Source organism: Felis catus, chromosome B2 (genome assembly GCF_018350175.1).
Source record: "Felis catus isolate Fca126 chromosome B2, F.catus_Fca126_mat1.0, whole genome shotgun sequence".
Lineage (NCBI taxonomy): Eukaryota > Metazoa > Chordata > Mammalia > Carnivora > Felidae > Felis > Felis catus.
Window position 1 is genome coordinate 86,943,935 of NC_058372.1, and position 21,924 is coordinate 86,965,858.

At 39.4% G+C, this 21,924-nt stretch overlaps 1 protein-coding gene across 15 annotated transcripts in view; it reads left to right on the top strand.

Moving 5' to 3' along the window:
- KLHL32 (kelch like family member 32) overlaps positions 1–21,924 on the top strand; it is a 244,345-nt gene that overhangs the window by 88,887 nt on the left and 133,534 nt on the right. For all 15 annotated transcript variants that reach the window (XM_019830986.3, XM_019830993.3, XM_019830992.3 and 12 more), the window contains one exon: positions 8,368–8,475. In XM_019830986.3, coding sequence (XP_019686545.1) covers positions 8,368–8,475 — 108 coding nt within the window. The remainder of the gene's footprint in view (positions 1–8,367; positions 8,476–21,924) is intronic.

The window sequence follows — 21,924 nt, forward strand, 5'->3', positions numbered from 1 at the left end:
GAATCAGAGAATTTGGATTAGGTGCTCCTTTCCAAGAGGAGACTTAATAGTTGTAACCACATATCAGAAAGGCTGTTAAGTATAAAAGATTGAATTTATTGAAATTCTACTCTGACCAAAGGGAGAAAATTATCAGGATGGCAATTATGATTCAGTATTCTGGAGGTAGTAGTAATACCTTATATACTTATGTAAAGTATTGGATATCTCATCACTTCAAATATTAAGGCATGCAAGGAGTGCCACAAGGCACAAGCTGTGCCTCTCAAACTTTAATGTGCACATAGATCACCTGGAGCTTTTGTCACAATGCACCTTCGATCCAGTAGGTGCGAGGTGGACCTGGGATTCTGTGTCTAACACATTCTCCACTGATGCCAGTGCTGCTGGCCCAGGGACCACACCTTGAGTAACGAGGGGCCAGTGATCTCTGAAGTACCTTTTAGTTTCAAGATTCTATTTAGAGAAGAGAAGCTAGAGTTTTAGCCATCATGCTTAAAACACACCCAGTGTGACTTTGGTAAGCACCATTAAGAGCCTCGTCTGTGTTTTACAGAATCTTCCCTGAATGCTTACATTGTAGTTGACATAGAATCTCTCACTCAGCCTCCTCAGTTTTTCTCCTATCGTTTTCTTCAGGCTTTCAAACTTTTCTGATATTATTGTCCTCTGAAACTTTCCTTTCTTTGTAGCTACTTCCCCTAATTCATGCAGACTGTGTATCACACCTGCTAAGTCACTCCTTGACACAGGACCCAAATTCTGTTTTAGGACAGCTGTCAAAATGCAGTAAATCCCAGTTTGGTTTTAGTCAGTATGTCCGTAGTAGATTTGGAAAGGCAGGGTTGAGGATATGAGGACAGAACAAATGGTGTCTGTGTGGGAAGATTCATTCAATAATGGCTTATCAAATATATCCAGTAAGGAAGAGTAAGTGTCATCCCTAAATACCTGAAAGAATAGACTTCTTTACATGGTGGGTAGTAAAGTATTGAAATCCCACACCCAAGGAATATAGTCGTAGACTAAAAAGTAATAGAAGCACCAGAGGAATGAGCAGAAGCCAAGGGATCTGAAAGGGTGACCCAAGGATAAAGCCAGATGTATGGATGCCATTTTCCATTTTCCAGAGTAGTAACAATCGACAAGGATAAATACCATTCATGGATAACCTGACTTCATGATAGGCAACGGTTTCTGGCCTTCCCATTTACTATATCTTTAAGAAAAAAACAACTCGGTTTGTATCCTTTTTCCATTCCATTCCCCAGAAGACTCAAGTGGTTGAAATATGGGTGCATCCAGGAGGAGGAAAATTCTAGAGAGAATGCCTGGCTAGCCTCAGTCAGTGGAGCATGCTACCTGTGATCTTGGGGTTATAGGTTCAGGCCCCACATTGGGTGTAGAGATAACCAAGAAAAAAAAAGAAATAGGATAAAGCATAATCATGCTGGTTTTGAAGGGCTTATTATCACCATGTAATTAATTTAAGAAGCAACTGTGCCAAGAGCAAAGCTGTGAAATACAGTTAGATTCTTTGAGTAAACAAGTTACATATTTGAAAATGTTGGGGAAAACCAGTATGTTTCACATTTTTTAGCGTACAAGGTGAATTTTTCTTTATATGGTTAAGGTGAGAGAAAACTGGTATTTTAGAAATATTAATTTTTACTGCCTAATTATATGTATAGTAATCTAATTTGCTGTTTTCATTTGTCCTGATACATTATTCTCTGAGACACTTAACTATACTGTTTGAGGAAGAATTAAAACGGCTACAAAATATATTGGGGGAAAAACCCTCCAATGAAACAGCCTCACTGTTTCAGGCCATTAAGCTCCCCAAATCGATTGGGAAGCTTTTGCATTTGAGAGAGAAAAAAAAAGGTAAATAGTCCAGTTCAACTGTGGTTAGGACCCTTCTTTCTTCAATGCTAGGGAAATGGGCAATTGTGGTTAACTGAATAGTCTCATGAACTGGGATTTACTACCCATTCTATATGTGAGGTATAACCAAAATGTAATAAAAGATAATCACCATTAACATTAAATTGAGCAAAATGTAATCTTTGTTGATTCAGAAGTTAGCTTGACTCTGTAATGCCACATGGCCATTGTAAACATCACTAATGACGTAACACTGGGCATTTACGAGATGTAGGGGATCCGGCTGGATCTGCTGATCATTATAAGTTGCTCCTTTCAATAACTTCCTTAAACATGTTTATTTACTTTTATTGAACTCTCATAAAAGATAAGGGTTGAATGTATCCAAAACACTGCAGTTATTTCATCCAGAAAATCGTTTGGATTCCTGAAAAAACGGAATTCACAGTACATCTTGCCCATGTCCAGTGCAATTCGAAAGCTATGTGTAGTTTACCAGGTGAAAAGATCATATTTCACCAACTTTAAGTGCTTAAAAAAAATCTGTTGCTCTTCTCATCTTTGAAGATGTAGTGGAATTTCCATCGGTCAGTTTTGTGACATTAATGTACCAACCTAAAATTGGTTGTAGTTCATCTTGTGACTGCATGACATCAATGTGACCTGGAGAAACTGAATTCATGTACTGTGATTTTAAGACTCAATTTATGTCATTTCTGTGTGAAATACAGGAGGACTGACACACTATAAATCGACAATTCTCTCTGTGGGAGGCACTTAAAGTGGATTGTGTTCTCACAAACTGGGTTTTCAATTAGAAAGATTTGTGGTGGCGGTAGCACATTATCAGCCAAGAGTGATCTGTGACAACTGTAAATTTCAGCCTGGCCAAGTCTCTCCCAAAGACAAAAACAGTGTGAACCAAGGAAGAATCTGTGCGATGCTTCCATATTTCTGAGCAGAATCTTATCCCATGCTTTGGCAGAATGTTGTGGCTTCATAGAGGGCATTGCCATATGTTCTTACTTCTTTCTAAATGTCTAGCTTTGAACTAATGTGTATTTAGCTTATGGTAGATATTCTTTTTCTTTAACTGTAGCTACTTTAGCTATTTGTCTAAAACACCTTGCATCCAGAAAATTTCTGCCTATGTCAGATTAGTTATTTTTGTTTATGACCCTGTGTTACAGCTGGACATCATCGCAGCTGCATCGTCATCTGAACTTTTGAAGAGTTGTTGTTTCATTCATTCATCCATTCATCTCTATTTATTGTATGTGTGCTGTGCTAGGGTCTAGGGGCTTCATGGTGAGTAAGGAAGATGTGGTGCCCACTTTCACTGAGCTTGCAGTTTACCTTTTCAGGACACTCAGTGCTAAAGGACAGCACCATGGTCCCATCACCTCTTTTGCTACCAAAAGACACTTTGTCCTTCCCTGTGGGCTCTAGAAGCTCTCTTGACATTGTTTCACAAGCTCTCTTGACATTTCACAAGTTTCACAAGCTGATGAATAACTGGGTTCTTCCTTACTTTGGTGGTATCCAGTGAGGCTTTTTCTCTTTTTTTCCTTCCTTTTAGAGAGAGCTAGAATGCACATAAGCACCCCCCAGTGGGGAAGGGACAGAGGGAGAGGGAGAGAGAGAATCCCAAGCAGACTCCACAGCCAGCATGGAGCCTGACATGTGGCTCGTGACCTGACCTGAAATCAAGAGTCAGATGCGTAACTGACTTAGCCACCCAGGTGCCCCCAGTGAGGCTTTTTCTGATTGAGGTGCCTTGTAAGATTATTAAGCCCAAACATAGATAATAATTGATTTAATAATTTCCTTTTTTCTTCTTATTAACCGGTGTTGTAACTTTTAAAAATTATGATGTTTTAAACTTATAACATTGAGTTTCTAAGACTGTATGATTATCAGAATGGAGGTTGTGTGTTTGTGGAAATGGTGATGGTTTTTATGATGTGGTCAGACCTTAACGTAGGGTGTAGGAGTATGTGATAAAAGTTAAGTCCTACAGCCAGACAGGGATTTTGAGTGGGGCTGTCATTAGGAAAGCATTTGAAAGAAGAAGATTTGGGCAGAGGGCAGAGGAGGAGCTGTTTCTTAGCTCTCATTCTAATTGAGATCGAAGAGAGACTTGGGAAAGTAGGGCAGTCAGCTTGGATTAGAATAACAGCTTCTACTTATTAAGCTTCTACTTTGTGCCAGATACTGTGCTTGATATTAAGCATAACTTTACCTAAACCTCAAGACAACCTATGAGGTTTGTATCATCTCTATGTTACAGATAAAGGGCCTAAGGTTCAGAGAAACTAATACATTAGCCAAAGGTCACATGTTGAAGGTAAATTGCCACTTGACTGTGGATTATGGGACCCAGGATTTTAATCAGATGTATCTTTCTGCAGAGTCCTGAATATTAAAACTAAAACAAAGTTTTCAAAAGGCAGTTGTTAGAAATACACAGGTAACACATATTTATTTTAATGACAAATAATACTATGTAAATGAAATAAAAGTAATAGTCTTTTCCTTCCCTCTATAGTCATACCCTCTAACGTAACCATACTGACAAATTTGGAGTTCCTTTATTGCCTGTTCAAACATGTACAATGATATATGTACGTTATTCAAGGGGTTGTGTTCTGTCCCTGACTCTGCCAAGCCAGGTGTCAAGTTATAGCACCCTGGTTGAGGATGCCTGTTCTATGCCACCTTTGCTGTGGTTGCTTTTCAAAAATCCAAGGAAAGCAGATTCAAAAAAAAAAAAAAAAAAAGACCTCCCTTGGCCTCTTGTTCTGTTCTGTAGCCTTTGCTCTGAGGGACTTTTTGCATTTCATTAACCCAGATAACTCTTGTGCAGTTTGAGTCATTTCTGTCAGCAGTGGAGTTGATAGAGAGCAGCTGGGCACCATTTCAGGTACTGTTACAACTTGGAAGATCTGAAAAAAAAAAATTCATATCAGGAATATATTAAAAATAGAAACAAGCCACATAATAAAAAACAGACATTGAAAACAACTGGAATTTCTTTCAGATTTTAGAGTGGCAATAAGAAATCTAGAAGCAAATTCAGAATTACACAAATTAAAAGATCTTTTTATTATTATGACTTGTGCTTTTTAGTTTTGAAATTTTATTGATTTATTGATTTAATATTTTAAGTAGGCCATGGCCAGTGTGGGGCTTGAACTCATAGGCCCTGAATTCAAGAGTCATATACTCTACTGACTGAGCCAGCCAGATGTCCATAGTTTTGAAATTTTAGATATTCCACGAATGCATAAGCAGAATCCATTCACATTAAAATCAATTTTCTGATAGCCTTTTATATCTATAGCTGCACCTCAATTGAAAACAACAACAACAGGGGGACTGGGTGGTTCAGTCCATCAAGCATCTGACTTCGGCTCAAGTCATGATCTCGTGGTCTGTGAGTTTGAGCCACACGTTGGGCTCTGCGCTGATAGCTCAGAGCCTGGAGCCTGAGTTGGATTCTGTGTCTCCCTCTCTCTCTGCCCCTCCCCCACTCACGTTCTGTCTCACTCTCAAAGATAAATAACATTAAAAAAATTTAAAACAATAACAGCAACAAAACCCCCAGAGACTAGTGTTCCTAATGTATCACTGCTTTTAACCAAAGAATATGTAAGGGAGATAGAATTCTATTTCATCGTTACTACAGTATAGAAGTTTCACTAAGACCTTGCCTTATACAGGTAATACACTGAACACTTCATATATGTAGTGTCATCTAATATTCAAACAAGTTCATGAAGTGGGTACAATTATTGTCCCCATTTTTTAGAAAGAAAACTGAGTCAGAGAGAGGTTACATGTGTGTCCCAGTCACTTGCTAGTGTTTATAATCAAGCCCAGAATGGTTTGGTTACAAATTTGCCCTTAATCACCGTGGTTCACCAAACCAAGGATTATGTGACTTCAGATCCAGTGTTTTTAACCATTCCCAGAGTCCCTTAACTCCCAGTGGCACTAGCAGCAAGCCAGATCAACTCACTCACTAACCAAGTTGCCAAATATACCGTATTGACCATTCACCATTAACAGTTTCTAAAGGAATGTTAGATTTCATTTATTCATGATAAAGCCAATTTCTGAAAGTGAAATCTTCTGAATGCTATTTAATATAGCAAATATAATTGTGTATGTTACACATTACATACTCCCAATGCCTTTAGGATATTTTGAATATTGTTTTTTATTGTCTCAAGTTGCAAACATTGAAAATATTCTTTACATTTCTCAAATGATAAGAGAGTAATAATTTGGTGTTTCTAACGATTAAAATTTTAACTATAAAGGAAGCTAACAAAGACAATTCTATTCATTATAAGATCTCAGAACTCTCAAATGCAGTGATACAGAAATGACAAGCTCCAGGAAGAATAATCATCAATTAATACCACCATTCAATATATATTAACTTAAAATGTGTAGAACTGTGAGGATCAAAAATAGATTTATCAAAACATAAAAATCGCTAAGAGATGAATATTAATACATGGGCAAAACAAAAAAAAATCACATTTCTAAAATTAAAAAATTTAGTGTGAACTAAAATATTACCATAGAGAAGAGTGAGGGGTTTTTCCCACCCACTTTTTAATTTTATCTCTATGAAGTTAGCTAAACTGTACATTCTGAAGGCACCATCCCCTTAAGACTTCTATCACTTCTGATACCAGTTGCCAGTTAGAAGGGGTTCCTAAAACTATTCTCACATTCATTAATTCACTAGGAAGTCTCACAGAACTTGCTGAAAACTTTTATACTCATGGAAATGGCTTATTACAGGGAAAGGAAACAAGTTGGAATCAGACAAGGAAAGAGACACATAGGACAGAATTGAGAAAGGGACCACATACAGATTTGCTGGCCGTCCTGCCTCTGTGGGATCATAGCATTATCTCCTAGCCACCCTACGTGACAAAATGCAGAAGACTGCCAACCAAGGACACATACCCAAACTTTTGGTGTCCAAAGTTTTTATTGGGGCCCACTCACAGGTTGCCATTGTGATTGACTTTTCATCTCCAGCCTCTCCTAGAGGTCAGACTAATACCTTCAGTCTCCATTTCCTCTGGAGGTCAGAACTGATACAATGTGGCCCAAACCACCATTGTAAATCCTGGTGTTAGACTGTCATTGGTCAAAGTTCCAACAAACAGAGACACTCCTGTCAAGCAGGATGTTCTAAGGGTCTGGTGATCACCTTCCAGAAGCCAAGGGAAAAGACCAGAGCTTCCTTTGGGCGAGGTTAATTCTTTGCTATATAGATGTATACTTTTCTAAAAAGTGCATTTCATCGTTGGTAACCGAAAAGGGGATATTCTCTTTATACCTGTTAAATCAAACTTGTTACAAGTGTATAAATTACACTTGTGTAAATTATGTGTAAACAAAAAAGTGGGTATTTTTTTGTTTTTGGACAGGAAGCAAGCCAGTGCATTTTTTTTTTTTTTGGCAAGGTTTCATTTTATTTAATTTTTTTTTTAATTTTTTTTTTCAACGTTTATTTATTTTTGGGACAGAGAGAGACAGAGCATGAACGGGGGAGGGGCAGAGAGAGAGGGAGACACAGAATCGGAAACAGGCTCCAGGCTCTGAGCCATCAGCCCAGAGCCCGACGCGGGGCTCGAACTCACGGACCGCGAGATCGTGACCTGGCTGAAGTCGGACGCTTAACCGACTGCGCCACCCAGGCGCCCCTCATTTTATTTAATTTTTAAGCTTTCACTTGACATACTGATCATCCTGTAGACCTGATTTTCAGTAAGTTGGCCATTCGGGGAATTGGTTTGGGGACAAATTGATTTTCAGTAAATAACTTAGTGGTTCTAGAACTCAAGTGAACATCAGAGTCACCTGGATGGCCTATCACAATGCACATCGCTGGGTTCCACTGTGAGTTTCCGTGTTAGTAGGTCTGGGCTGGGGCCTCCGCCATCCATACTCTAAAGTTCCCAGTGATGTTGATGTTGCCAGGCCAGGGGCCACATTTTGAGAAACCTTGGAACAGAGTGTGTGATACATGGCAGGTGAGAGGAATGAGATGTGTCATTAAGTTGAGGTAGAAAATATGCAGAGAAGTTAAGAGACAAAGTCGCTGCTTTCCATGTCTTGTTGGCAAGTTGGAAGTGCTCCACATTTCATGGTAGCAGTGAGACCCCAGATCGAGAGACTGAGTTCAGTGAGTGAGCCTCAACACAGCCACCCCAGAGAACAACCGTGGGATTAAGTGGGACTCTGTGTGTGAGGTGTGCGATGCCATTTGTGTGTTACTGTGTTTAGACAGCAGGCTGATTTGCAGTGGCTTTTTGTAGACGCATTTCAAAAACCAAAATGAATCTTTAATTTATGGGATGTATTTCTTTCCTAGTCTCTCTAGAACTTTTCTTGTTTCCTTGCTTTTTAAGTTCCATAACTCCCCATCCCTCCCTTTCTCTCCCATCTCAGGCGATGTTCAGTCTCTGTATGGTGGAAAGTGGAGCTGACGAGGTCAGTTTACATGGTGTGACCAGCCTTGGCTTAAAGCAGGCCCTGGAGTTTGCATACACGGGACAGGTATGGTACCACATGTCATCTGAAAGGTTTAACATTTTAACTCCAGCCAACCAGAGGGGATTATCCTTGAAGTATGAGATTTGGGTGTTTTTCTTGTTTTTCATTTTGATGTTTAAAACAAAAGTTTCACGTCTCCTTAATTTTATAACTAAAATGATGGAAAGGTAAGTAAAGCAATTTGATTTTAAATAGGACCCAAGGAGCATAATATTTTAATCTGAGCTCAGTGGCTTGCTGGTGTAATTTTAAAATATCCCAAAGAACTGTCATATGGGAATGAATTTGCAAAATAACTTGAGTTGTCATTACTGAAGCTCTATTACTTAATCATGACTTTATTGGCTTTAAAAAAATGTAAAGCCCTGAGAAGCCATGTATAACATCTTGGCACCCTGTCCTCCACACATATCTCAGATTCAGGGTCTCAAGTAATAGATTATAATGTGATGGTTTGAAAGCCAAAATTGTTCATCATTAAAATTGTCATAGAGTTTACAGGTATTTCCAGAGAACATCCATTTTCTTTTTTTTAATGAAAGAGTAATGATGAGAACTAATAGAATGTGAGTCAGTGTGTGACTATCAGAGAAGATCAAAATAAGACTGCATAAAGACCGTATGAATCTAGGTCTGAAGCATCATCGTTCTTTACTAGTTTTATGTTACTGAAACAATTATTAGAAGACACAAAAACCTTCCTTTTAAAATTGTTTTTAATTGAGATATAACTGACATATAACACTGTATTAGTTTTAGATATAGAACATAGTAGTTTGATACATGTCCTACCAAAGTTTAGTTAACATCCCTCACCACACATAGTTACAAATATTTTTTTCTTGTGGTGAGGACTTTCAAAATCTGTTCTCTTAGCATCTTTCAAACATACAACAGTATTGTTAACTATGGTCACCATGCTGTATGTTACATCCCCAGGACTTATTTATCTAAACCTAGAAGTTTGTACCTTTGACCCTCTTCACCCACTTTACCCACCTCCAACCCCCCATTTTCATTTGAGAACCACTCAAAATCAATCCAAATACTGACTGGATGTTTATCGTCTTTTATACAGTTGGGTTGTTTAATTCCATTTTATTTAACGTATGCTTAGTATCCTCTATGCTAAAATAAGGAGGCCCACACCCTGGTGAGGAAGAGAGCCATACACGTAATCACATGTCCTCATTGTGTTGGGAGATATAATAGAAGCAGAATACAGGATGTAGTACAGACAAAAAGGAGGATGTGATTATCTGGAGCCATCAGTACAAACTTTCACAGAGAAGGTGGTATTTCAGTCTTGAAGAATGTTGGGAATTCACTTTTCTGCTAAAATTTCCTCTTTAGAGGCTTATTAAACTGTATGATATTATCCACTTTATTTTGTAGAGCTAGTAGAGTTTGAGGTATGTTTCATAGAATAATTGAGGCAAAGTCTGGCAGCTGAAATAAAAATAGTGGGTAGAAAGGGAAAAAAATCATTCATCAAGTAGCAGGTGCAAAGGGAAATAGAAAGGAAGTGGATCACAAATTCAGGGTTCAGCCCAGCCAGATTTCATGCCTTAGGAAATTCAGGTGGACAGTTATTGTTCACAGATTTGCCAAAACAGATTCCCAGTGAGCTGAGTAAATAATGTGTTATATGATTTTTGGTTTACAGATGTAAAGACAGATGGCCAGCTCTAAATTGTGTCTTGTGTAGATTTCTCTCTTCACATCTGAGATACAGTCACACCCGCATTTGCCCATCCCTAAAGTACTATTGATAACCCGTAGCTCATACTTTGCTGGTATGCAGTGGGAATGAAATAGTAAATCTTGCGTGTTTTTTTTTTTATAAAACTATCCAAGTAAGTAGTTTTTGTACTTAGTTGCATTAATAACGAAAAAGTTTAAGCTCAGAAGCTATGGGCTGCAAAGCATTTAAATCGTTAGTAAACAGAAGGGCACAAAAATTGCTATAAAGGCTGAGTTAAAACATGCATGCAGATATAAGTGGCTGTATTATTGTTTGCTTTTGATTGCCTTGTAGTTTCTTTCACATTATATAGAGAGATAGATAGTGCCTGTGGCATAAAGGATTTATGAAACATGAACTTTATGAAGGGGACTTTTTGAAGAGTAAGAAAACTGCTTGGGAAGAAGTTTGCAATCATACTCATCAGTTAGGAGTCATATGCTCATACTCCACTTTTATGAGGAGAAAGGAAAGCCAATAACTGCTTAAAAAAAAATAAAAGCAAGCCCTAGGGCCAGACCCAGAGTTGCATTTATTCTGCCCAGTGACCTGTTTCTGATGTGTCCACCCACAGAGCGGCAGCCAGCCTGCAGCATATAGCAGTAACTCATCTGTTCAGATTGTGTGCTGAGGGACAGGAAGTGGGCTGGCATTTCATGGAGCATCTTCTGCAAGAGCAAGGGCACTACCCTAGGCACTTTATGTGTGCTGTTTGCATTCATCTTCTAGACAGGTCTGCAGAATGCAATGATCCATCGTGAAGATGATGGGCCCGGGAAGGTGCAGGGAATGACTGAAATCACTCTCCCAGTGAATACAGACTCAGTGAGTCAAGTCAATCTTCTTAATTTCAAATCCATTGTTCTTTCTTAATGTCCTAGGTCACTGAGGAAAGGTTAAGTCATATTTGTTCCACTTTGTTGAAGGAGGCAGGGAAGCATTTGGACATTTTAGAGAGTGACCTGCTCTCATCCCGGGGGCCTTTGCAACACTCAGTTCATGAGGGCTCCAAGTTGCTGCACTGGTAATATGATTACTCTTTGCTGCACAGTGGACATTGATATAGTCTTTCTTGGACAACATCCATGGTACTTTGTTTTCCTAAACACCAAAAATGACTTTATAATAAGTCTGTTTTCCCTTTAAGATGTGAAGAGAGATAATGGCAGAACGTGAAATTGCAGTATGCTTGGGAAACACAGAAAGCTGCTTTCTCTTACTATGGAATCAAAGTTAACATTAAGCAAAGAGTTTGGCATATGGAAGCAGGAGTAAAAGCATAGTTCTTCCGCTTCTTGTTTTTTTACTATTGTGGATATTTGCTAATCTATTGTCTTTTAGTCATCATATAGATTTGTAAAAATGAGGGTTAAGATTGAACTTCTCTACCGATAGCTATTTTTACTGGCAGTTGATTATACCTTTAGTCAGTGGTAGTAGGCATAGTATAAAATATAAGTATTTTAAGTGTCTGAAAATTGTTGCTGTCTTGGGAGGTACATTGGAAGTAGAGTGGGTGTGATGAATGAATGCCACCACGTGTGACAAGACGTGTGCATGTTCCTCCTACATATGGCTCTAAAGCATAGCCTTCTCAAACTTGGTCACAGATTTCATCCAGAAATTTTAAAGAAAGGGCAAACTTTTCCCCTAATGCTAATACATCCTCTGAAAATGCATGCATTTTTCTTATTAAGAAGCCTTACATAGGGCTGAGCAAGCACACATTCTACCTTCCCACTGATGAGAGACGCACGCCCTTCTTGGGGCACAGCTTGTGCAGAGGCTGGGATGCATCGCAACCCTTGTGGGTGTCTGCACAGCTATATAGAGCAGAAGCAGCCATGAGGGGCAAAGGAGCCAGGCTGCTCTCTAGGTCCTGTTCTGGGCTGGCACTGGGAGTGAGGTCAGAAGCAAATGGTGTGATGTAAACTGTCACTGGGCAGATCTGCCTTAGCGGGGAAAGGACAAAGTAAACCTAAGAAAACACAAAGTCTCACTTAATTTGGTGGGAGAGACTACCCGTTACCTTGGCCTCCCTTAGTCTGCTCACTTTCCAACTCTGGCCAGGAATTCATTTGTGTTTCAGATCAGGAAAGAAGAAGGGGAGGAAGAAGAGACAAAAAGGGATTCTGATGAGGACGTTGCCTGGGAGGAGGATTCCCAGTCCTAACTAGACAAGAGGTCAGCCACTCAAGAGTCAGCAGGTGTTGCTAAGAAAGCCCAGAAGATAGTGAGGAGCAGTTAACACCAAGACCTTTCTGTAAAGAGAAGAGCTCTGCTTCTGGAAGGACTTTCAACCTCAAAGGTCCTAGAATAGGCCCCTAGGAATTTGAGTAACTAAGGACAAAATAGGAAGCAAATAGTGCTGAGAACCACAATAAAGTTCACTGTGGCGCACTCTGGCTCTGGTGGTGTTAAGGAAGAGAGGCTGTATGCCAAGGACTGTGCTAAATACCTTCCTTAGATTGGACCAAAGGGTTAAGCCTAATTAGCTTCCTCTGACTTTCCAGAGAACTGTCCTCTTGTTCTGTTCCTTGTAGCTTTGAGAGAGAAACTATGTATCCAATGATAGTGGCATTTGTAGTTTCCTTTAAAATTCCCCACCTCCAGGTACTCCCAGCTTTGTCAGCCATGAACCAGCCATGTCATATCTGGGCATCTGAAGAGAAAGGACTCTTTGCTTTCCATATGCCCTTGCTTTTCTCTTTATCATTTGGTAACTCCAGCCTTGGCTCTTCATCACATGGAAGAACCCATGTCCTTGGGACTCCCATCCTAATTACCTTCCTCTTATCCAGAGGATGCTTTAGTACAATCTTCACAAGGAGATTTTGTGTAACCATTAATATTAATATTTTAAAGTCTTTGGAAATATAGTAAAGTATGATACTCTATTAAGTGAAAAAAATGTTTTAGCCATAATTGTGGTTATGTAAAAATATTCATGCACCAGAAATTGTAAACTCAAGGAAACTATCCCTTAATATTCATGCTCTGTGCAGCAAGGTTTTTCTTCCTGATTCTGATTTGATTCCTTAATAGGCTCACATTATTTTTTTTTTACCTGGCACTGATATGGCATACACTGTAGCATTCCATTTTGGTGATCATCAAAACTGTATTTATTCTCCACAGCCGAATATTTTCCTCTGTAGACCTGAGCACTCAGACCCAGCAGCAAACTGACAGGAGTCTTAATTGGAAGTGCTTCTCATGGACCATCCCTTCAGGGATAGATGTGTCACTTTCCATGCAAAAAGTCCCCATAAGATTTGCTTATAAACATAACCTGGTTGAACTAAATGGTAGCACATGAACAAATCTGGGAGAAGTTTTTCTTAAATGCATCACTGGGGAGCCATGTTCAAGGCTATTCAGTGATTTAAATATTTTAGCTGTAGAATCCTTTCTTCGCCTAGCAGTATCTACAGAAATCCGGCAAGCAAAAAGCCCCTAGGGCCCTTGTACCATGCCCCAGGCTTTGGAGGCCACAGTCCTAAATCCACATTCTGAGGAAGAATATTTTGAATTGTGCAGAAAGTGATCCTTTTCTCCCTCCCTTAATTCCTGTCAGAGCTGTGCCAGAGTCCACACCGGAAGGTTTGAGAGTGAAATGAAGGAAGTTTGAATGTCATCAGTGATTTTTGCTTCCTTGGATCCTTTGAAATTCTGCATTATTTGCCTTTGGAGAGATTTTCTGTTTTATCAGTGGGTCATTGAAACACGTGTACACACAAGCAGGTGTGTCCCCTTTCCGGCTTACTGTTTCAGGGTGAAGATGTTACCTGTTCCCGTTCATGGTTTCGCAGGAAGCAATCAACTGACTTGACAGACAAGAACCATATGCCAAATGGAATTTTCTTGGCTTCCTAAGTTGTTAAGTAAAACAATAAACCTTGACATGTTTTGGTGGCCAAAAGTGGTAAGGACAGGTTGGGGACCTAATCTTCTCTTGTGAAAAAAATGAAAAGTGAGATTTCAAAAGTCTGGGTCCTGACTGACCCCCAGAAGCTTACTTTTCTCAGCTGAGGACCAAGAACCCAAGCACTCCCTGGCCTGGAAGCCCATCTGTTCTTTAAAGGGAACAGTTGATTCACACAAAGTGAAGTCATATGGGAGGACCTCCTCCATGTAGAGCAGGATCAGTTCTAATTAACAGTCTCTACTTCATGCCAGCCTGTTCTCCCGTATTTGTGCCGTCTGGTCAGAATGTACTCAGGTGTAGTTTATACTGCAGGAATTATAAAGCCATTTGCTTTATCCACATCTAAAATATCTCTGTGTAATGAAGTATAATTGCGACACACTTCTGAGATCTGCTTTCATTTGGTAATAAAACTGATACTTTGATTTTTTTTTTTTAAGTTTCCTGACTCTTCCTTAATAATTTGCAAGTTTGGGTTTCCGAGGTGTCCCATAATCACTCTGCAAAAACAGAATGGCTCCCTAACCAATGCAAAATTTGATTCAGATGTTAAGACTGGTAATGCCACACACGTGCCAGGAGGATATAAAAAGGTTTATTACTCACATAATGAGGCTTTCTGGGGAGAGCAGGGTGGCTCTTAAGCAGGCCCAAAGATGGCTTCAGAGGGCGTGTAGGGGTGATTGGCCTTGACTTTTGTTGTGGTTAGGGGTTGGGGCTGGAGGATTCTCCACTCAGGCAGGAGCTCATGTGGTTTGAACTCCTACCAGCACCAAGGAAGAGAGCACTCAATCTTTCCTGAACTTTTCCCCAGGTGCAGGGCAAACAGGAAAGAGAGAGGGCTGGGGCTTGAAAGCTGTCAGTAGGCAAACATCAGAAATGGAGTCAGACCTCAGTTACATTAGTCTAGCATTCTTCTTGAGTGAGAGTCACATTTTATTTTTTAAAAAATTTAAAGTGTTTGTTTACTTATTTTTGAGAGAGAGGGAGCATGAGCAGGGGAGGGTCAGAGAGTGTGAGAGAGAATCCCAAGCAGGCTCTGCGCTGTCAGCTCAGAGCCCCGAGCAGGGCTCGAACCCAAGAATAGTGAGATCATGACCTTAGCAGAAAGCAAGGGTTGGACGCTTAACTGAGCCATCCAGGCACCCTGAGAGTCCCATTTTAGGCATAGATATTTTCCTTTGAGACATTATGAAACTCAGTCACTTAGGAAAACAAAATGTGTTTAAACAATATGCCAATAGTGTATTTGATCTTTCTTGGCATTAATTCCATGCTGAGGAACCCATTTGTGGGCCACGGTGCTTGAACTTGTGTAGAGAGCGTGCATAATGAGAAATGATTAGGGTCTCTGGATATTTGAGAAAGCATTAGATGACAAGGATGAGTGTGGCCCCTTTGTGTTTTAATCTTCTCTGTATTATATACTCAATTCCAATGAGCTGGATTTGTTGCCTCTCTTTACTCTCCTTCCGACTCTACCTCCCACCCTCCCTCTACTGCCAGTATAAGGAATGGAAAGAGAAGTATTTCCTGTATGCTCTTGATAATGGCTCTGTTGTCATAAGTGGGGCAATAAACAGTCAGTCCTTTTCTAGCCAATGTCCTCTAGAGTAGAATCGGCTAATATCCAGCAACTTAAAATAGTAGGTCAACCCACTTAGTTAATTCAGGGTAGATTTTGCACTTCTATGCACTTGTTTCTTTTGGATGTTTTGGCATCCAAATCGTTGCCAAACATTTTACATTTTACGGTGTTCATCTCAAATTTTTCCTTTGCTGTGGTGGATGAGCAGTAACTCTTGTTTTAGAATATTTCTAAGCAGAAATCAAAGCAGAATTTCTGAACAGTGTTCTTTCTTGATCATTGGAATTTGTGAACACTCTGAATCCTCCCCTAAGGAAATCCTACCCTTCCTTTAGGTGCTCCATCAAGTCAGCTGTGAGTGGAGGGAAGTTAACAGTTTATTTCATGGAGGAACTTGATTAGCTTATTAATTTTCATAAGAAGATGTCAGCCTATTGATGACTTTTTAAAGTACATCAGCTTTTCCCCTGATTCGGCAAAAGAACATAATCACACTCCAGCCTCAGCCTGTTTTCTGGGACAACTCTTACTAAAGGTTCATTTGGGAGAAATTATATTCATAATGGGTTTCCAGAAGATACACAGTCTGTCTATCAGGCTTGGTGATTCTCAACCTCATCTGTCAGGCCTTAATGTAAAAAGACAGCATTGAATGTCTTAGGTTATCCTGAAATGAAATTCTTAGACAGTATAACTTACCTACATAAATTACTCTAGATATCAGTAAGAAATCTTAACCATCTATGAAGAATAAATAGAAAGTGTAACAACAATAATATGTTCAGTACACATATGCTGGGGCAGAACTCTTTCAGAAAATATAATGAAATGATTTTCTAAAGTAGTAAAATTACATACAAAACAAAACAGGAGACTTTTCTTGGCTTTTATTGTGGTAGCACTCCTGGAAAATTCAGTTTATCTTGATACCAAACAAAAAACAAATTGTGCTTATGTGTAGAACAGAGCTAGATTCTGGGCTCAGACTTTTATAAATAAGTTTTTCACTTCTGTGCACGTCCAGCAGGCCATTCAGATGTGCAGGACATAGGGCATTTCTGTGGTTGGTGACTGCCCTGTACATTGCATGACATCTAGCATCCTTGGCCACCACCCAGTAAATGCCAATAATGTCCCTTCTACTGGGACAACCAAAAATACCTGCACAAATTTCTCTGCTGTTCCCTAGAAGGTTAAGAACCATTGATCAGCTGTTCTAAGTTTTATACCTGGATCAAGGTAGATAATCAGAAAACTGAATGTCTGAGTTTTAAAGAATCTCTTCATTAACTTTTACTTTTTATGCAAAATACATTTAAAAAAATTTTTAAACACTTATTCATTTTTGGTAGACAGAGTGTGAGCAGGGGAGGGGCAGAGAGAGAGGCAGACACAGAATCTGAAGCAGGCTCCAGGCTCTGAGCTGTCAGCACAGAGCTTGATGCAGGGCTCGAACCCACAGAACCATGAGATCGTGACCTGAGCTGAAGCTGGACGCTTAACTGACTGAGCCACCCAGGCGCCACAAGATAAAATATATTTTTGATGGTATTAACAGTAGCACCAGGTAAGTCATCCAATGACACTCTTAATGTCTGCAGGAAAATTTCCATTAGATCTCAGGGCCTGGAGAAGCTAGCATTCACTTTAGTATTTGTATCTTTTTATCTCATATTAGGTTACATTTCTTTTTTAGTTTGATGCTAAAAAGCTTAGAGCCATGTTTGTGACCTACTTTCAATAGTTATAAGGGTATAAAAACACATGTATGTATACCCCTCCTTTCCTGATCTCATATTACTTTTTGTTTCCTGTTTTCTCTTAGGTTGAGTGGCTTATGTTCCTAATTTTTAAATGCTTGTATTGATGCCTCAGATCCTATTTATAAATAAATAAATAGGGTAAGTGAAGAGATTGGGAACCTCTGAAGTCTTTGAAATCCCGGAGGTACTCTCATGTTATTTGTGGGCACGAATAAAGTGGTAATACACCCTATTAGTCCTGCCTTTGAAAATGAAGTGTCTGCAAATTCCCAAGTTGTTCCATAAATAAACCATTCCACTTGCTTTCTAAAGTTTTTTCCATCCTTGTTTTCAGCACTAAAAAAAGGGCATATCGTTTTTCATCTTTGAAAATAAAAAAAAAAAATCACCCAAGGGGCGCCTGGGTGGCTCAGTCAGTTAAGCATCTAGCTTCAGCTTAGGTCATAATCTCACTGTTCATGAATTCCAGCCCCTCGTCAGGGTCCCTGTCTGCACAGCGCATGCTTGGGATTCTCTGCCCCCCTCCCTCGCCCCTCCCTTTCTCTCACTCTGCTTCTCTCTCTCTCTCTCAAAATAAACATTTTAATTTTTTTAACGTTTATTTAGTATTGAGAGACAGAGAGAGACAGAGCATGAGTATGGGAGGGTCAGAGAGAGGAGGAGACATGGAATCTGAGGCTCCAGGCTCCAAGCTGTCAGCACAGAGCCCGATGTGGGGCTCGAACTCACAAACTGTGAGATCATGACCTGAGCCTAAGTCAGATGCTTAACCGATTGAGCCACCCAGGCACCCCATAAAATAAACATTTTTAAAAAATCACCCAAAATGTTTACATGAACCTAAATAGGAATAAAAATGAAAAATAATATTCACTAAATAGGAATAAAAATGAAAAATAATATTCATCTGAATTCTGTTCACCCAAAGTCTAACTTATTTATACATTGTATGTTGTTTCCTGGTTTATTTTTCTTTTTCTGGACTTTACCCATATGCCTAAGTAGTTTTATATAGATTTTTGTGACTATAATTTACTTAATTTCTTCTCTGGAATTAGATAAGAGTACATTACTCCACAGTACATAAATTCAGTTTCTATCCTGGAGTTAGATAAAAGTACATTTATCCATAAATGCTACCTTATTGTAATCTAGTTTTTTCATTCATTTGGATTATTTTAAATAAATTCACAGACCTAGAATTACTTGGTCAAAAGGAGAAAAGTATTTTTTGTGAGAACTGCCTTCTGAAGGAGTTTTGCAATGGCTGCTGTTGGACAACTAGCTTTCTAAACTTTTCCCCTTAAAATAGAATACGTGAGCCCTCTGCTGGAAGCATTTAGTATTTGTATCCAGTAGTACCATGTTGAAGTTTTACAATTCCAAATGTAGGATGTTTAAAAAGAAAACAACCTGGTAGCAAAAATATATAGTCTCTGTGGTTGATTTCAAGATAAAAAAACAACTGGCCAACCAGAAGTTTTGAGATTTATATTATGAGTACGTTTTCCATTTGAATAGAATAATGACGCAGACATTCAAATGAAGGACTAATCTGAACACGCTGAATATCCTAAGTTAACTTGTGAGTATTTTATTTCTTTTGCACACTTCATAAAAAGCATCCATTTATAGTTTATTTTCAAATTGAGAGCCACTAACTCATCAAATACTTAATGAGCACCTACTTTGTGTTAAGAACTTACTAGATGCTAGGGATGCACTGAAGAAAAAAAATACATGCTGAATGCTTTCTCAGAGTGGATTGAATAGTGGTTAGAAATGTCACATCAGCACACCATTGCATTATTGGAAATGGATTACTAGGGGCCTAAAGTATTTGGAACATAGTGAAGTGCCTGGGGATGTTTGATGCTCCAAAAGTTATAATAGGAGAATGAATAATTGAGCCTTCATAGAGTACTACCTGAAAAATAACAGGCTAATTTGCATTTTGCTTTGCGGGGAGAAAAATAATACCTATATGATCTATGGTAATTGAATAGATACAGCTCTTGAAAAATCGATCATAGCCTTGCATGAATCTGTCAGGGTAGAAACAGTTTGGCACAGCCCAAAGAATATAGCCACTGACCTTAGGGGGAACCAAGCCTGATTCCAGTCTGTGGCAACTTTGGAGAATTATCTGGTGCATCCTACTGTAAGTATCAGCTCTGTAGTTGCTGGGGAAAGTTACCATTTTCACTTCAAATCCACGATTCCAAATCTTGGACGGAAACTCATCTTTGCCAGACAGTGCTAATTGGTTTCCAAGTTAATTTGCTTTCCTCTTCTTCCTGGTGCTTTTCTCATTTCTTCTCTCTTCTCAAACCCTGCCCACCCCTCACCCCATTACCCTACTTCCAGTATACCGAGCACAAGGAAAACTCACCTTCCTTTGTGAAGATAGGTGCAGACAGGAAGATCGGCATCTTTTCACCATCAAATCCCCAGTCCCCTGTTCCTGTGCACTTGTTCTGTGTATTTCTGTCTTTCATGGTGGAAGAGGTATCCTTGCTCTGTCAAAAATTAATCTCTCCACATAAGCTCTGGATCATACTCCCTCTGTTCCTCTCAGGCTTCACTCCCGAAAGTGTCTGTCTCTTCTGTCGTCACTTTCTCCTTCTCCGTTGGAACATCCCCACAAGCGTATAAACATGCTGTATTGCTCATGTTTCAAATTCCCTTTCTTGTTCATATATTCCCCTGCAGCTACTACTTGTTTCTCTACTTGCCTTCACAGAAGAACTTATGAAAAATGTTGTATGCACTTACATTTACTCATTTTCACTCATTTTTTCACTCATCAAGTCTGGAGACTTCCATCATTCCACTGAAATTGCTTTTGACAGTCACAGGTATTGCCAAGCCAATTACATAATGTCACCATGTCATCTCAGCTTCATTCAGTGCAGTCAACCTGCCTCTCCATTGAAGGCTTTTCTCTCTTGGCTTTTGTGACACCACATTCTGTGCCCCTTGGGTACCCTCCCCATCATTCCCTTCCAGATGACTGCTTGCTCCTTTCCCTCTATAGGTTCTGAATTCCTCATGTGTCAGGTTCCTCCTATTTAGTTTAACTGGTTTCCTTTGTGTTGTCATCCAGAGCCACAATATTTTGTATAATATTATACTATTGACTCCCAGTCCCCACTTATACCGCAGACCAGGGATTGGAATACTCTCTCTGTGAAGTGCCTGAAAGTAAAGAATTTGTCTCTGCAGGCCACATAAAGCTCTGTTGCAACTACTCAACCCTGCTCTGTAGCATGAAAACAGCCAGAGACAAATATGTAAATGAATGTGCTATGTTCCAGTAGATGGAATGGCTATGTTCTGATAAAATGAATTTTTTTCGGATACTGAAATTTGAATTTCATATCTTTTTCACATAATGCAATACAGGCACATTTCATTTTTTGTGCTTCGCTTTGTTGCACTTTGCAGCTTTGTTTTTTCAGCAATTGAAGGTCTGTGGCAAGTCTGTGTCCAGCAAGTCTCTTGGTGCCATTTTCCCAACAGTGTTTGCTCACTTTGTGTCTCTGTGTCACATTTCGATAATTCTTGCAACATTTCAAACTTCTTCACGACTATTTTATTTGTTATGGTGATCTGTGATCAATGATCTTCGGTGTGTTGTAATTGTTTTGGGGTGTCATGAACTGCATCCATAGAAAATGGGAAACTTAATGGATAAGTGTTGTGTATGTTCTGACTGCTCCACTGACTGGCCATTCCTCTGTCTTTCTCCTTGTCTTTGAGCCTCCTTATATTGAAATTAAACTAGTTCATCTCCCTACATTGGCCTCTAAGTGTTCAAGTAATAGGAAGAATCTCAAGCAAGAAATGATTAAGCTTAGTAAGTAAGGCATATTGAAAGCCAAGATAGGCCAAAGGCTAGGCCTCTTGCACCAAACAATTATCTAAGTTGTGTTTTATCTTGAAAGAAATTGGAAGTGCTATTCCAGTGAAAAACACATGAGTGGTAAGAAAGCAAAACAGCCTAATTGCTGATATGGAGAAGATTTTAGTGGTCTGGAGAGATGATCAGACCAGCTACAACAACCCCTAAAGCCAAAGTCTAATCCAGAGCAAGCCCTTAACTCTCTTCAGTTCTATGAAGGCCAGGAGAGGTGAGGAAGCTGCAGAATAAAAGTTCAAAGCTAGCAGAGGTTTGTTCAAGTGGTTTAAGAAAAGAAGCCATCTTCATAACATGAAAGTTCAAGTTGAAGTAATAACGTGCTGATGTAGAAGCTGCAGCAAGTTATCCAGGAGATCTGGCTAAGGTACAGTTTTATATTGGAAGAAGATGCCATCCAGGATTTTCATAGCTAGAAAGGAGAGGTCAATGCCTGGCTTTAAAACTTCAAAGGACACGCTAACTCTTTTGTTAGGGGCTGATTCAGCTGGTGGATTTAAGTTGAAGCCA